General features: G+C 41.2%; 1 protein-coding gene across 20 annotated transcripts in view; it reads right to left on the minus strand.

The window, feature by feature from the left end:
* adgrl2a (adhesion G protein-coupled receptor L2a) overlaps positions 1-14,771 on the minus strand; it is a 91,465-nt gene that overhangs the window by 42,944 nt on the left and 33,750 nt on the right. For 18 of the 20 annotated variants that reach the window (XM_079575494.1, XM_079575507.1, XM_079575502.1 and 15 more), the window contains exons 3-4: positions 11,685-11,794; positions 4,078-4,878 (exon numbers count right to left, since the gene is read on the minus strand). In XM_079575494.1, the coding sequence (XP_079431620.1) occupies positions 4,078-4,878; positions 11,685-11,794 (911 nt within the window). The remainder of the gene's footprint in view (positions 1-4,077; positions 4,879-11,684; positions 11,795-14,771) is intronic. The other 2 variants (XM_079575501.1, XM_079575499.1) reach the window with 1 other exon arrangement.

Consider the following 14,771-nt stretch of genomic DNA (forward strand, 5'->3'; position numbering starts at 1 on the left):
TTGCAGCGTGCCAACTACAAGGGGCATTGTTGTGGCCACATGCAGCGATCGGCGAGCTAATTGGCTCAAGTCGCGTCAGTGAGAAGAAGCGCGGCTCGTGATTGCCGACAAACTGGGTCATTCTCGTCTTTGTGGGCTTGTTTGTAAAATAAAATCTTGATAGCACTGGCATGGAAAACTACTAAATGGAAGCTATGCTCTGTGTAGGTGTTACCTTCTACTGTAGAGATCATTCGGAATCTTATTTTGTTACATTAAGATAAATAGAGGATTTTCAAAGCTCACCTACATCCCATTGAGAACGCCATTTGTGCTAATTAGAAAATATGTTTCTAGTTCCTTATTCAGTTGTTAAAGGAGACACGGCATAATTACTGCGGCGTGTGCCTATTTGTCCTCTCTTGAACAAGCCCCTGTATTTCTTGTGCAAGGAAAGGTATCTAGCTTTAGCAGAGGAACCTAAAGAATACATAATTTGATGGACAATATACGGCGAAGTCTTTTCCAGTATCTACAGAGACATAAAAAGGGCAACTCAGGCGCTGCTAAATGAGTGGATTACGATGTTGCTTAGAGCCAAAAGAGGGGCTTACTGACCCAGTTACTGTCCACTTCTAGTGAGGCGGCATTTTGTGTGTCTGTGTGTGACCCCATCCACTCTCTAACCTCTAATCCTACAAGAGATGAAGAGGCCTCAAAAGGTGCTCCGACATCGACTCAAGCCTGTACTGCAGCGAGTCTCTACTGTGACTCGGCGCTATGACATCGTAAATCAAAAAAGGAAATTCATTTATCTTCTGGTGTTTATCTTGGGTGGACGTGGAGAGATTATGCTCTGAACCAAGGGTTTCCATACGAGCAAACTGCAGCTATCCGAGCAGTTTTTTTCTTGTTTTGTTTTTGCCCTTCTTGACCGAAAAAAAACAACCAAAAAAACATGGACACTACAAACTGCTTGCAAAGATAGCACACTTACACTTTGCTTCCCAGACAATAACATTGCATCATCCGTTTGAAGGGCAACAGTTGCATTTCAATAGTTTTTTTTTGTTTTGTTTTTCAGGTCAGATAGGATTTTAAGCACCTTTTGCAGGTTCTCCAGCTTACTCAAATGTATACTTTTTTTTTTTACTTTAACTACCGCAAAAGCGAAGGTCTTCTTTCTTACAGCTTGTTACAGTGTCTAGTGAGGCAGGCAGAGAATCGAGCATCAAGATATCAGGCGTGCGGGCGACCAGTGACAGGCAGAAGAAAAAAAAGTGCCATCATTTATGTGTCAACAGCAGCCATGTGGGAGGACAAGTTTATTGACATCTTGATGATCATCCTGGACCCATTCTGCTCGCACTCATCGACAGCGGGCTCAACATACATTAGTCTGTAGCGTGGCTGGCCTGCATCTTTCATTTGTCAAGAAGATGGACCAGTGCTGGGCGTTGACACCAGAGCAGAGACTTGTGAATGTGGCGGCCGCATGAGCTAACGCAGTGAGACAGTGTCCCCCCATGCATTCTTACGTGCAATAGGAAGCGGCGCTCTGATTTCTAAGTCAGTCCTCATTGTCTATTCAACAAATGAAATCAATTGTGGTGCGGCTCGCCTCCACGCACGGCCTATTCCAGGAATCTATAAGAGCCAGAACTGGAATAGAGGCAATGGCGTGGCTTATTGTCTGCCTAATAATAACAGCATTAATGTATTGTTGTAAATAAATCATGGTGTATTGCTATTTCTTTCAGCACATAATACAAGCAGCTACACTTTGCCCTATACACTGAAGATCTAGAAAAGGAAATCTTCTTTGTTGTAGAAATCGCAAAATCTTACAGGTTCAACCAATGTGGAAGTGTGGAAACTATTTATGAAGGTATTGGTAAAAGGTACCAAAATGGACCTGCGTTAAATCTTAAAGTACTGGTACCAAGAAAGAAAGTAGTACCGATCGAAACATACTTCGCTTTAATGCCTGGCAGGATGGAACTAAAGGAACAATTTGGTGAAGATAAATAAATAGCGTTTTATAGATTTTAAAAGTAATATCATTCTATTTTATTGTTCTAGATCAGTGGTTCTCAACTAGTGGGCAAGGACCCAAAAGTGGGTCACGGAACCATTTGCAGTGGGTTGCGAGCCTTCACAGAAAATATTTCTTCCAATATTCTAATCTAATGAAAAGGTTTACAAACACCACCTGTGTCAGTTGAAATGACTGTTATCAGGTAGTTTTTAATTATTATTTTAGCTTTTTAGGATTAATTAATGCATATTCAACAGAAATGTGTGGGATAAATACAATCATTTACATTTTTTATTGGGTTGCCACTCTACGGTTATGGTGAGTCCATTTGAGCAACACTGTTCAAAATGTAAATAATGTTGCACAGGCACCAAAAATGTCCTAGTCGCATAAACCGAGCAGTGTTGAATTTCTGGTACAGAAAAACAAAAATCTAAATGTACCTAATTGCCATTTCTATAGTTTTATTTGTTTATTTGGTCGGGACATGTAAACACATCACGCCGGATTCCATTGACTAATTTGCATCGGTCGTCCCCCAGTCGCACTCTCAAACACACTCTCACTCCTGGCCTATTGCACATGTTTTTAGTGGTAGGAGAAATCAGAGTACCCGGAGGAAACCTAACATGCAAACTCCACACAAAAAGGTCCAGTTGGGACTCGAACCTGGGACATTCTAGCTGTGAAGCCCGAGCGCTAACCGCTGAACTACACTGCCGTCATTCAACTAAAACAATATTGATGTAATCCGTAAACTAAGACTGAACTATTTTTGGAAAGTTTGGAAACTGAAATTTACAGAAGACCTGCATGATCGGTGTGTGCCATCTCCCAATCAATATAGACTCAGCAGTTGTATTGCTGCTGTCCATTGATGTGCAAAAATGATCACCTTATTTGAATCATACTCTTTTAATCTAAAGAATGACCCCTTCCCATTTCTATCAACACTTAAGTGGACAGCCACACACTTTAATGAATATTGAGCTCTTGGATTATCTGTGGAAAAGTTGCCTGACCTCCAAGCCTCATCAGTGAATGTATAGAGCATTACGTAGACTTAGGACTGTGGGTGTTGAAGGGATTAGTGTAATTACTGTTATTATATTCTCAGTAAAAAGGCTATCACATGCCGTAGCAAGCCACGCCGGAGCTCTTGACAGTTAAATTAAAAATATGCAGCGACCCAGGATGATTGATCCTTTGCTCTCCAGTGCATACAATCCACTCACATTGGCACAAAACCTGGAATACTCACACATTCAGTCTTTTTTTTTTTTTTATAACGGCCAATGGAGATTTGCCGCTTAGGCATTACAGGGCGAATGATCTAACCTTGCCTGGGGCCAGACTTTGCACCTGTCCGGACATGTATGTTTGCAAGAGGTGAAAGTATATCTTTCTCGCTGTCTCTAAAAAAAGGCATATGCTAGGCAGGGGGTCCCTCGAGTTCTAAACCAAGCACTAGGGACTAAGAAAGAAAAAAAAAACCTGCATGGTAAACCTCCCCAAATCCCCACGACACCAATCCCTGGTGGTAATGGCATTGAGGTGTTGTTTACCACTATGGCTGAGTCACTTTTGCCCTCTAGATGCTGCACTGACTGTAAAGCAGCCATAACATGTCTACAGCATATTAGATTCTAAATTAAAAATCAGTCAGCTGTGACACCTGATACATACATATGAAGAGACACGACAGATCTGATTTCCCTGTGTTGCTGACATATCAGGAACATCGTTATGATAGTTTTCCCCAAGACAAAGCAGCCATCCTGTTGTTGACGCTACAAGCCTGCACAATTAAGGTAGGAATGAAGGAAGGTAGCGTGTTTGTTTATTTAGACTTGAAATATAGTTTTGTTTGATGTTGGGCGGTCGAATTGGAGCAAATTATGACACGACACAGCATTTATCAAAGAAAGGGGACTTGTTCTTTGCAGGAACCAGAAAGACGTTCCTGGAATGCCAGCAACAAATCAGATCAGCTCAAAAGACATAAATAGTTGGAAGACATTTTGCAATTAAACTCTACTCAGGGAGGTGCGAGTTCTTACCATGAGCTGGATCCGGTGGGCCAAACTCCAGAGTGTATCTCAGGACGTAAAAATTATTCCATACATAGAGCTGGTTATCTCTGGGATTGTAATCCACAGCAGCGATGTACTGGTACTGGTTGGGAAAGTGGATGTCCACGTACTCTCCGTGGTTCTGCTTGGTGTTGTAAACATAATCGATCAGGCTCTTGCTGACCTCGCTCTCATTGTCTTCGTAGGTCGACCGGACTACGTACAGTACTCCACAGATCATGAACGCGTTGGAAGCCGAGCGCTTGTCGTAGGCCGTGTCCCAGGTCGCCTCGAAGCGCAACGTGTAAGGGTTCAACTGACTGATCACCATCATCCCATTGTTCTGCTCCGTGGCGTAAATGACCCAAAGGCCGTTCTCGTCGACGGCCAAATCGATGTCCGTCTTGCCGCCCCACTTGTACGGCGACGTGTCGTGGTAATTGGCGTTGTTGATGATGGCCTCTCCGCTTTTTATCCGAGTCCGCAGGTCGAACTTGACAATGTTGCGGGTACGCTCCTTATTGAAAAACACGGCGCCGTCGTAGACCACAAATCCAGTTCCGTCTACGCGGTGGGGCAGTTTGTAGGTGATGGTTTGCCTCGCGTTTTGGAAATCGTCCAACGAGGAATACTCTATGAGCGTGTCTGTCCTGTAAGGAGTCCAAGGCATGAAGTAGATTTTATCGCCGGCTTGCAGCGGGTCTTTGCACCAGGCGCCGGCTTGTTGCTCCGCTTCAAACAGAAACGAAGGGTCACCGACAGCTTTCAGAGTCCCGGGACAAAGAAAAACTAGTGGTGGAAGAAAAGTAAAATAAGAAACACATACAGGTTAACATGTGAAAAACCAAAACAAACAATAAAATTGCAACTAAACAGTCATGTGTAATCTCTGTGTGTTTAACAGGTCCATGAGGAGTGGGGGACAGACACAACATTAAAAAGTGTCCAAAAAACACAACTAACACTATAGAGCCAATGATCCAAAAGGGTATTACAAGGTGTTTGGCATAGTGCATAGAAAGAAAAAACAGAACTAGAAGTTATTAGGCAGAAAGTGGATGTGTGTGTAGAGATATTACAAAATCCAAAACAAAAAGAAGCCTCTACTGTGGGGAGTAAAAACAGAAACAAGGGGAAAACCAAAAAATTTAAATACATAAAAACATTTGGTCCTGTAAACAAAAAAAATACTGCAGCCAACTAAAGTCACTTGGCAACAAGACGGGAGAGGTTATGAGAGAGCAGGAGTCACCACAGTCTGCAAAATGTACTTTTTTTTCAGAAACACCAACTCTTTTCTTTTTTTTCTTGTTTTTTTTTTCTTGTTTTTTACTATAAACCTGTGGCGCGTGTCATTTTCAAGTGGTGCAAATATCACGATGACTTAGTGTTTTTCAGGACGACTACAGAAGGCAAGTGTGTCTGTTGAGGTGGTTTTGGTTGTTGGAGGCATTCGTCTTGACAGAGAAGAAAAGCAGCAAGTGGTCAGGTGTGTGGGGGGGAAAAAATGGGGATAAGAGTGAAGAGATATGGGCTCACGGAGGAAAAGTAGGGGACAGTAAAAAAGCAATAGGCTTTGAAGAACAAGGGCCAAGAATCACTGTTACCATGGCATGCTATGGAAGAGGGTTTGGAAGCCAGGCAGTATGAGGAATTCTGCTGAGTAGCAAAAAAGCACCCAGGGAGAATGAGAGAAGGAAGCCCCTGTGGACCGCAGCCAACATGCCCCGATTTACATTTTTGGCTGCTTCTGTGCTGTCTTTGCAATGACCAGACTCACTTCCCTTGATGCACTACAAAAGGCATTTTAGCATTACAGTCGGGGGCCAATCTGGAGATAGGTCTGTGATGGGCTGTAGGGGCCACCATGGGAGAAGTAGGTAGTTTACAACCAGATGCCACAAAACAAGGAGCTAGGGTTCGGATCGTGTCTGTTATTTACCTTTTTGCTCCACTTCTATTTTAAGCGTTGGAGAGAGAATGAAAGGGGTGCAAGGGAAAAAGAAGAGATTAATATGAATTAACTACCAGAGCTATATGATTACATATGCAGAAAAGTTATGAGACATTGACAAAGTCCGGATGACCTATTCAGGAAAGGTAAGGTGTTAGTCAGAACCAGCACATTCAGCTGCCAAGGCCTTGTCTCAGACAGACTGTGGCCATTATCAGATTGTGAAGGGTGTACAGTGGTGGGCGACGATAATTAACAAAAGAAAAAGGTTTGATTAATCACTGTGGTCTAATAGTATAATCATTAAACTTTCATCAGTAAATAAGCAAATATATTTCTTTTTTCTTTTCCAAGATCATCACTAATAATAATATCTTCCAGCAAACTATAATTTATTTGTTTTTACAGATGTGCAATTTTCTGACATTAATGCTACCATTAATTTGTTTTGGGGACTTAACCCCCTACCGCTAGATTAGAGTATTAATAATAATCTGTTTAGCAAACAATGCAATATATCAAGTGCATAAATGTACCAACTGGTGGTTAATCCTCTGTCATCTGTGCTTCAATACTTGTTCATTTGTCAAGCCAAAAGTTAATTTTATATATGTATATCATTTTTCAAAATACTGAAAATGACATAAACATGCCAATCCACCCACCACTGTAGCCCTTTCATTGAATAAGCACCAAAAAGGAATTAATAAATGGCTGTGTTTGTAATATGCAATTAGACCACGAGAAGCCAAAAACTGGCTCGGTCTTGCTATTTTAATTTAGCAACTTTCTACTTGGCCTTATCAAGAAAACAAGTAATCAGTGTTAATCACTGGACCAAGCTCCATTTCTAAAGCACTTGGCAGTTGAAACATGAATTAATTCAGCAATAGAACTTAATTAGTTGACTTTTTTTTCCTTCTTTTTTTTTGCCTTTTTGTGTGCAAGGCGTCTATACATTATGAAAATATTCAACAAGGCACTTTTCTAAACTATTGTCAGGCATTTAATTAAAACTATGGTTGTTCATTTGTAAGTTATAACAAACTGACTTTACTTATGATGTATTAACATTAAGTATAATAATAAACAAATAGCAGAACTAGGATTGTTTACGACAGTGTAAAATACACACCAGGGTCAACCCACACATCATCATCTACATGGAAATGTTGCTAAAACTTTAATGAGCTTCATTCAGGGGTCATTTATATGAGAACATTGATCATGGAAATAAACAGCTCTGCCATTTCTGATATTGTATTCACATGGCCCAGGCAGAAAGTAACTATAGAAAGAGAAGAAAGAATCAAGCTTCCATCCGCCTCAATAGGTGCGGCAGATCCCCATGACAAAGGAAAAGTCTGCTCCCCTCTAACTTTTACAGCAACGTAAACTGAAGATATATCATTATGTAAAGAAAGTCTCCCTGTCTACATATTACAAACCATAAATCCTCAACAAGCCGCCGATATGAGCTGTGTCGGATTGAATTTTTTTTGCATGATTGCCACTATATTACATTTTCATTTTGATTAACACACAGTGGTCTATGAACTGTACATTTTTTTGCATGGTCCAAAGGACAATCCACAAAAGTCATTGCTCTAAAGGGATATTTCAGGATTTTTGACATAGGGCCTCATTTACTAGTTATGCAGAGTGTTGTTGATTTCTGAAGATTTTTTTTATTTTTTTATTCATACAGTCCTTATATTTGAAGAGTTTAGTGGTGCTAGGCTAGTGCTAGGCTAGCGCATGTCTATAGTAACTAGTAGCCTGCATTAAAAACCACCTGAGGAAAATCACTTATAACACCAGACTACCGATATAAATGTCTGTGTTGACTGAATCATTTTTGAAATATAACCATTTTGCATTTAAAAGGACTTATATTTGAGCAGCATCAGCTTCCTGGTTGTAGCTACACAGCGGCGGAGGGATCTGCTAGGTTACCGGATCTACAGTAGTTTGTTTACCTGCGGCCGGCATTACTACACGTGGAATTCACAAAGGAGCTTTCTACAAATCAGATATGGCAACGTTTGGAGGACTACCCCATGATTTTGAAGAGGTTTTTAATGCAGGCTACCAGTTACCATAGACATGCGCTAGCCTAGCACTAGCCTAGCACCGCTAAACTCTTCAAATATAAGGACTGCATGAATTAAAAAAAGAAATATATCTCCAGAAATCAACAACACTCTGGATAACTAGGAAATGAGGCCCTATGTCAAAAATCCTAATATATCCCTTTAATGGTAAAGCCGCATTTATCATGTAAATGGCCCCTTTGTTTGTTTAAAGTTAAAATGATGTGTAACTTGACCAAGGCATTTAGAGCGCAAAGAAAAAGAGATGCAAAACAACATTAAGGCTAGTAGTTCTGCCAAGGAAACGTAACAGCCCTGTTAAAAAAAAGAAATAGTGATGACGCAACAAACAAATAAATATTCTAAATATGGTGGTGTCCTTGACGTTAAAGACAACAGGCAAGAAGTCTGACAGAAAAAAGCCGTGAGTGTCTGAAAGGGAAAAGGCAAGACATGGCGAGAGACGTGGTGACGTTAGTAGACATGTATAAAGAGCAGAGCGGCAGTGTCAGAAGTAATGTCAGAAATGTGGCGAGTCTTCCTGAAAATTGCACAAGGGAAGAAGAGTCAGTAGTTTAAAATAGCAACATTCATGAAAAGAAATGGCACAACCCAGCCCACGTCAACCATAAAGAACTCAAAAGCACAAGACAGTAAAGGCTAGTCTACGTGAAGATGCATCGCGGTATTTGGTAATCACACTATTATTTGTGCAAACTACAATGTATCGGGGGAGTGCGTTGTGCGCATCCCGCGTGGTGCACAACGCCCCCATCGCTTATGTGGTAAAGGGGATCTGGCTTTTGATGATGGGGAATAAGAATCGCAGCTTCTGTGACTTCAGAGACACTGGCTCCACTCTGCGCTTTAGTGAGGTGAAACAAGGATCGCTGAAGATCGTAGTCTTCGCCTTCTGAAAATAGTGCGCACCGAACAGCCTTATTAAAGAAACATCTTGACTTTTATGTCTGATTTGTGCAATTACAAGAGCCAGCTCAAAAGGGTGACTCAGTGCCAGGTGGAGACAAATTTTACATCCTTAGCTGGAACATGCAGATAATGTTGCTAATGAGGGCAGTTGATGACAGGAGCTGAATTACAGCACAAACTGTGGAAAACTATTGCAAATTATTTTTGGAAGAATTCTTCTGGAAATTGCATCCAGGCCATGTTTATTGTTTATTTGTCTGCAATAAAAATATAACATCTGCTGGTGTGGTAAACTACAGAGTGCATTTATATGAGACAGAAGCAACAGCAGTTTCTATCTTCTAAAAAAAAAAAAAAAAAATTGGGACACTGTCTAGAGGCCTGTCGCTGATCAGCTTAATAGGGATTTAATATGTTTTCTTACAAAAACAACTTCTCAAGTCTTGTATCCACGGCAAATCCGTCAGATCCTAAGCCGCTAGACCACTGCTATGGTGCCACTTGTAATTCCTAACATTTGGCAATAGCTGAGAGTATTGAATGCACCTCTGCTTTCTTTTCGTTTGTTTTGGCGGGTATACATACACTGTAGGTGAGGAACGGAGGATTGGTAAGGGGCAAAGTAACATGGGGGCTGCCTGTATGAAAAAGACAATTTAAAATTCAAACGGAACATACTTGGGGCTTGAGGGCGGGGAAAGTGGGCTGGACTGGGCTTGTGTGGACTGAATCAGACGGGGAGAACACTAAGCACTTACCGGGGCAGTTGCGATACGATACATTCTGTGTTCTTGATCCTATTCTGGTAGGGCATGGACCTTGAGAAGCATAAAAAAGACGGAGGGGCTACAGACATGCATGTTTGAAACTTTGAGTGATCTGGATTTGGACCTGTTTGCACGTTTGGCCAGGGCGCAAAGTCCTTGGGCAGAAGATTAGTAAGAGTGTGTGTGTGCGTGGTAAAAATGTGGCAGAATACAATGGTGATAACAGTAGATGGACATAAATGCACCTCGGGGCTAATCCTGCTATAAAGGCTTGAGGTAGCAAGACACAGAATCAATACTGTACTTAACTATGAGGCGTTTGCTCAAAAGTCGTCCAAAAACACTTGAGGAAAAGGGTGCTAAAATTGGGCTCGAAAGGGTGACTTCCAATACGGATTTCTTATTCTGGTTTTAATTACAGGTGCTCAAAGCCTTGGCGAGGTTAACCTTTAAGGTTTAATGAGTTTCCCCATCTAATGATGCTCAGTAATGCGTTCTGATTTAGCTGTAAGAGAGATATACTCGGACAGCTTTGCTGGTAATGAGCAGTCGGGAATGCGAGTGGTAAAATGTTTTCCTTTTTTGCTTATATTTAGATCTTTAAAAACTCTCATTTGGATTTAAAACTAAAATTAAGCACATCTTGTTCTTGTCATTAGAAAAACTACCCAACTTTTTGCTATAGTTCATAAAAGACAAATTGCAAATGAACATTGGAAATTAAAGTCACACTGTAGCACCCATTAAATAAACCAAACTTAAAGCAGTACTAAGTACCTCATGCCCCTAGAGGCCATAAGCGCCACTGCCGGTGTTTTGTTATTTGTTATTTTGTTATGTTTTTTTACTCATTAATTGTCCGTGAGAGTAAATACTACGCTGACAAACTTGGCTGTAAATATTGTTTAAGTGGCGCTAGCCCACAGTTAGCTTTACCCGTTAGCCTGTTAGCTTCTTCTTCGTGATTCCATTAGTGTGTATTGGGGCCTCCGACCTGGGGCAGGAACGCTGCAAGTGTGGTTTTCTGGCCAGAGGCAAAGAACCCCCAATCATCCCATTAACACTTGTATTACCCCAAGAAGGACTTTGAAAAGGATTTTTTTAGGTAAATAAATTACTTAGTACTGCTTTAATTTATGGGTATTCTCATTTAAAAAATATACAAATAACAACAAAATGTCTTTACAGTGACCTGACTTATGACTTTGCTGTGAGTGGGACAGCTCGTCTCCATGAACATGTATAACCTGGAATGTTCCTCAGTGTGCCTTTAATGGGCAAAGAGGGAATTTTAATTCAAAGAACAACCTAAATATTATCTGGAGGGTGATTTGGGTATGAATAATTTAGCCCGGGACAAGCCGAGAAAATGGATAAAATGATTAACTTGTTGACTTACAAGAGCAAGCTTGTTACATAATGTAACATCTGTTAGCGTATCACAACACCTGTTGTATGGATGTATATTAAGCCATCAAGGTAATTCTGTTGTTGTCTGCCAGAGAGACTGACATCGCCTTTCCTTTTACCCTACTGGTTCATATAAGCAGGCATGTCGGTCCGGGCTGGAAACACGGTGAGTACATCAATAATAGAAGGCAGTACAGAGGAGGACCAAAGGCTTTCACAGGTCATATTTCATGAAAAGTTCATAGTGTGACACGGATGGAAGATGAGATGAGGGAGGGAAAAATGTGCCTGAAGTTGTTGCAAGAGCATCTGGACAAGGAAAAAAAAAGTAGAAAAAACAGAGAAGAAGCCGGTGGAGGTAATAAAAGACAAAATAAGATTGAGGTGAAGGGAATGGTCAGTGAGGAGGTGTTCAAAACATGACAGTAGGCTCATACTTACTGTAGGGGACACACTCATACTGGACCTCCAGGTACTTGTAGGTTCCAGGACACGGGTCGGGGAAGACGTCCGAACCCGTGATCACAATGCACTGGGTTCGATTGTTGCATCTAGGGGGGAAAAAAACAAAAAAGAACAAGAATTACATTGTGAATAATGTGCAATAGAAATCTTTGACAAGAAAAATAAACCAGATGTCTTCTGATCAAAATAATTCATTATCTCTTTGTAATCGTTGCTACATCCAGCTCCTATGTTTACATGAAAACTGTTGTACTTGACCCAGGCTTGTGGTGGGCATATTCCAATGTTATAAGCAATGAAACAGTACTAACAAATAAAACAACGACTTTTCTGATATTTCTTTATGTTGTGATCACCGCTAATAATTCTGTTGCCTTGATTGTTGTACATATTTGATCAAAGCTCTATGTCATAATTATGTGGGTTTGGGACGAAGAATACACTGACTCGTGACCCTTTGTTGATGAATTCAGCTCAAATAAACATATTTATAAATGTAAAAGGAACAAAAAGGTGTCGTGAAGTCCTTTTAGAACAAGCTGCAGCGATCATATTTAGCGACTTAGCACTGAAGTCAGGGTCAAAGCTTTCAGCGCAGTATAAAAGAGAAGCTTTTTCACCGAGTTTTTCTCAAGAGTTTAAAATCATTAGAATCCATGGCTAAAAGGGGGAGATTGTATTATGTTTTAAAACAAGTAATGACATATCCCTTGACTGCTGATTCACAGTGAGGAAGACAGTGTGTTTAATTAATATAAGCACTTGGATGAGAGCAATATAGTGCAAATCTTTGAGCATTAGGACGACATTATGATCGTCCCAGGAGGATTGTTTAGAGATATTTAACCCCGAATGTACTACAGAGGAGTGGTGGTCGCAGGTGACCCCCCCGCCGAGCTGAACTGAAACCATGATAATGACATCAATACTCGCAGCTACCACTGGGACTCCAAATTCTATTGGCAATGTGAGGAGGCCGATCAATAAGTATGTTCTGCTGATTTAGCAAGGGCCAGAGACAATATTTGTTTCTTCTGTAGCAGACCAGTGCGGCCACTCACGGCGGATCATTAGAAAATGTATTACTGCTGCATCGCACCGCACTCGGAGTCCGGCTGCTTTGTTTTTTTTTTTTTATTTGTTTGGGTTGCTGAGGTAATCACTGCTCTGTGTCCAAACGTTATTAATATAATGCCCGGCGTTTTAGCGGAGGAGGGACCCACTGGTTACTCGGGAGGTCTTGGTGGAAGAGTGCAGACAAAGAGCAAGAAATTGGGTGGTTATTTCGATTCCAAAAAAACATGGCGGCATGGTGGCACCGCCGTGTTGCAATGAATCATTAAGTAAAAACACACTTTCAGTCCAGGAGGAAACAAACAGAAATGTATAAAGCGATTAATGTTATCTGAGGTTGGGGAGAGGCAGGTGTTTCAAGTCTCAGGAGAATCGTGGCAAAGTCATAAACAACGGCGCGTCATATTATTCCCGGATTATTGGGTATTAATAATATGTGATCTTTGAATTTGCTTCATCACATTTTCCTATGATCAGTTCTTTATTTGATTAAAACAAATCATCAGGCTTCTCATCATAGTTACAACACTAGAATCTGTGTATTTTGTAGATTTACTACCATGACATTGTTTTCCGCAGAAAGTTACGCCGACACTGATAATGTTGGTTTTTAAAGAATCCATTGGGGAAACAAAGGCAGGCAGACAACAATACAAAAAAAAATATTTCAAATTTATGACACTAATGAGACAAAGACCTGCCAGCAGATGTATTAAACAACAACACATGAGCAGCTCGTATTTCTTGCGCCACAAAGTTGACGTAAGTGCTGATAGTGCTCGGTGATGTATGGCCCTCATTTTGGCGCTGTGGAGCAGGAGTGTTCTGATCTATGGGCCCGTGTGACGCTGATTTCATCTCAGCTGTGAAACCTCAGGCTCCTCGTGAGACCAATAGAGACAGACCCAAATGGCGAGTACAATGCATCGCGTTAGGTCTCAATTTACGAGTGCGCACATGTCGTTTTAATTCTCCATCTTCCGGGGTTGTGTCACAGAAGTGAATTAAAATCATTCAAGTGTAGTATAGTGTAACAAATGCACAGCACGAGTAAAGTGCAGACGTAACAGATGATATTCATTTCACACTGGACGGTAAGCATCAAGCCATTTGGAATCTTACATCCACAAAATGTTCCCTATTACTCTAATTGGCTGCTTCCCAAGCCCTATCTGCCGCTTATGGCTGTCCACTGGCTTGAACATTTTTGAGACGTTCGCTTTCTGCTTTCTACAGGCTTATGCTGGAACATTAATACAATGACAAGAGACCCTCGGGGGTGCTATTTAGTGGTAGTAAAATATATAGCTGTATTGTATTCACATTTCACGCAGCATCTATGTTTTAGTAATTGAGCTTTGCACAATAAATGTGAGATTATTGTAAACTGCGCCGGCTGTCATGGGATGACCATTAAGCCACGCTAAATTTAGACTGATTCGAAAAGCCAAAAGGTTGTTTATGCCTGCTCCCTGTGTGCCCTCTAATAGTTCCCTTACAGACTCAATTTGACTAAAGAATCGCAGCAGTGAAGACAATTGCAGTGCAACTGGAGCAGAGAGGCGACATGAGTGAGGGCAGCGCATTACGGCAAAGGCACAATCTACTTCCTGGTGCTCCCAGTTAGAATTTCAATCAAATTAGCGTCTCTTAAACTCAAAGTGACCCGTCTGGCTCCATTTCATCTGAAATGCTGATGAGGTTCATGGCACAATTATCAAGGCAGACATCTCTCTCAAGAGGCAGCCTGTTGATAGCAGAAAGGCCATTGAAAAATTAAATCATTTCCAGGGCCACGGCGATGGCAGCAAAGAAAACAGCCAAGGCCCGACACACACACGCTTAACACACACACGCTTAACACACACACACGCTTAACACACACAGCCACCTCCAGCACCAGTGCATGCAGCGCTCTCTCTAACGTGGTGGCTCAGTCGCATTTCAGGAAATAGCTAGTTAGGAATTAACCGTTTGCATTCCACTTGA

Source organism: Gobius niger (genome assembly GCF_951799975.1).
Source record: "Gobius niger genome assembly, chromosome: 17".
Taxonomy (NCBI): domain Eukaryota; kingdom Metazoa; phylum Chordata; class Actinopteri; order Gobiiformes; family Gobiidae; genus Gobius; species Gobius niger.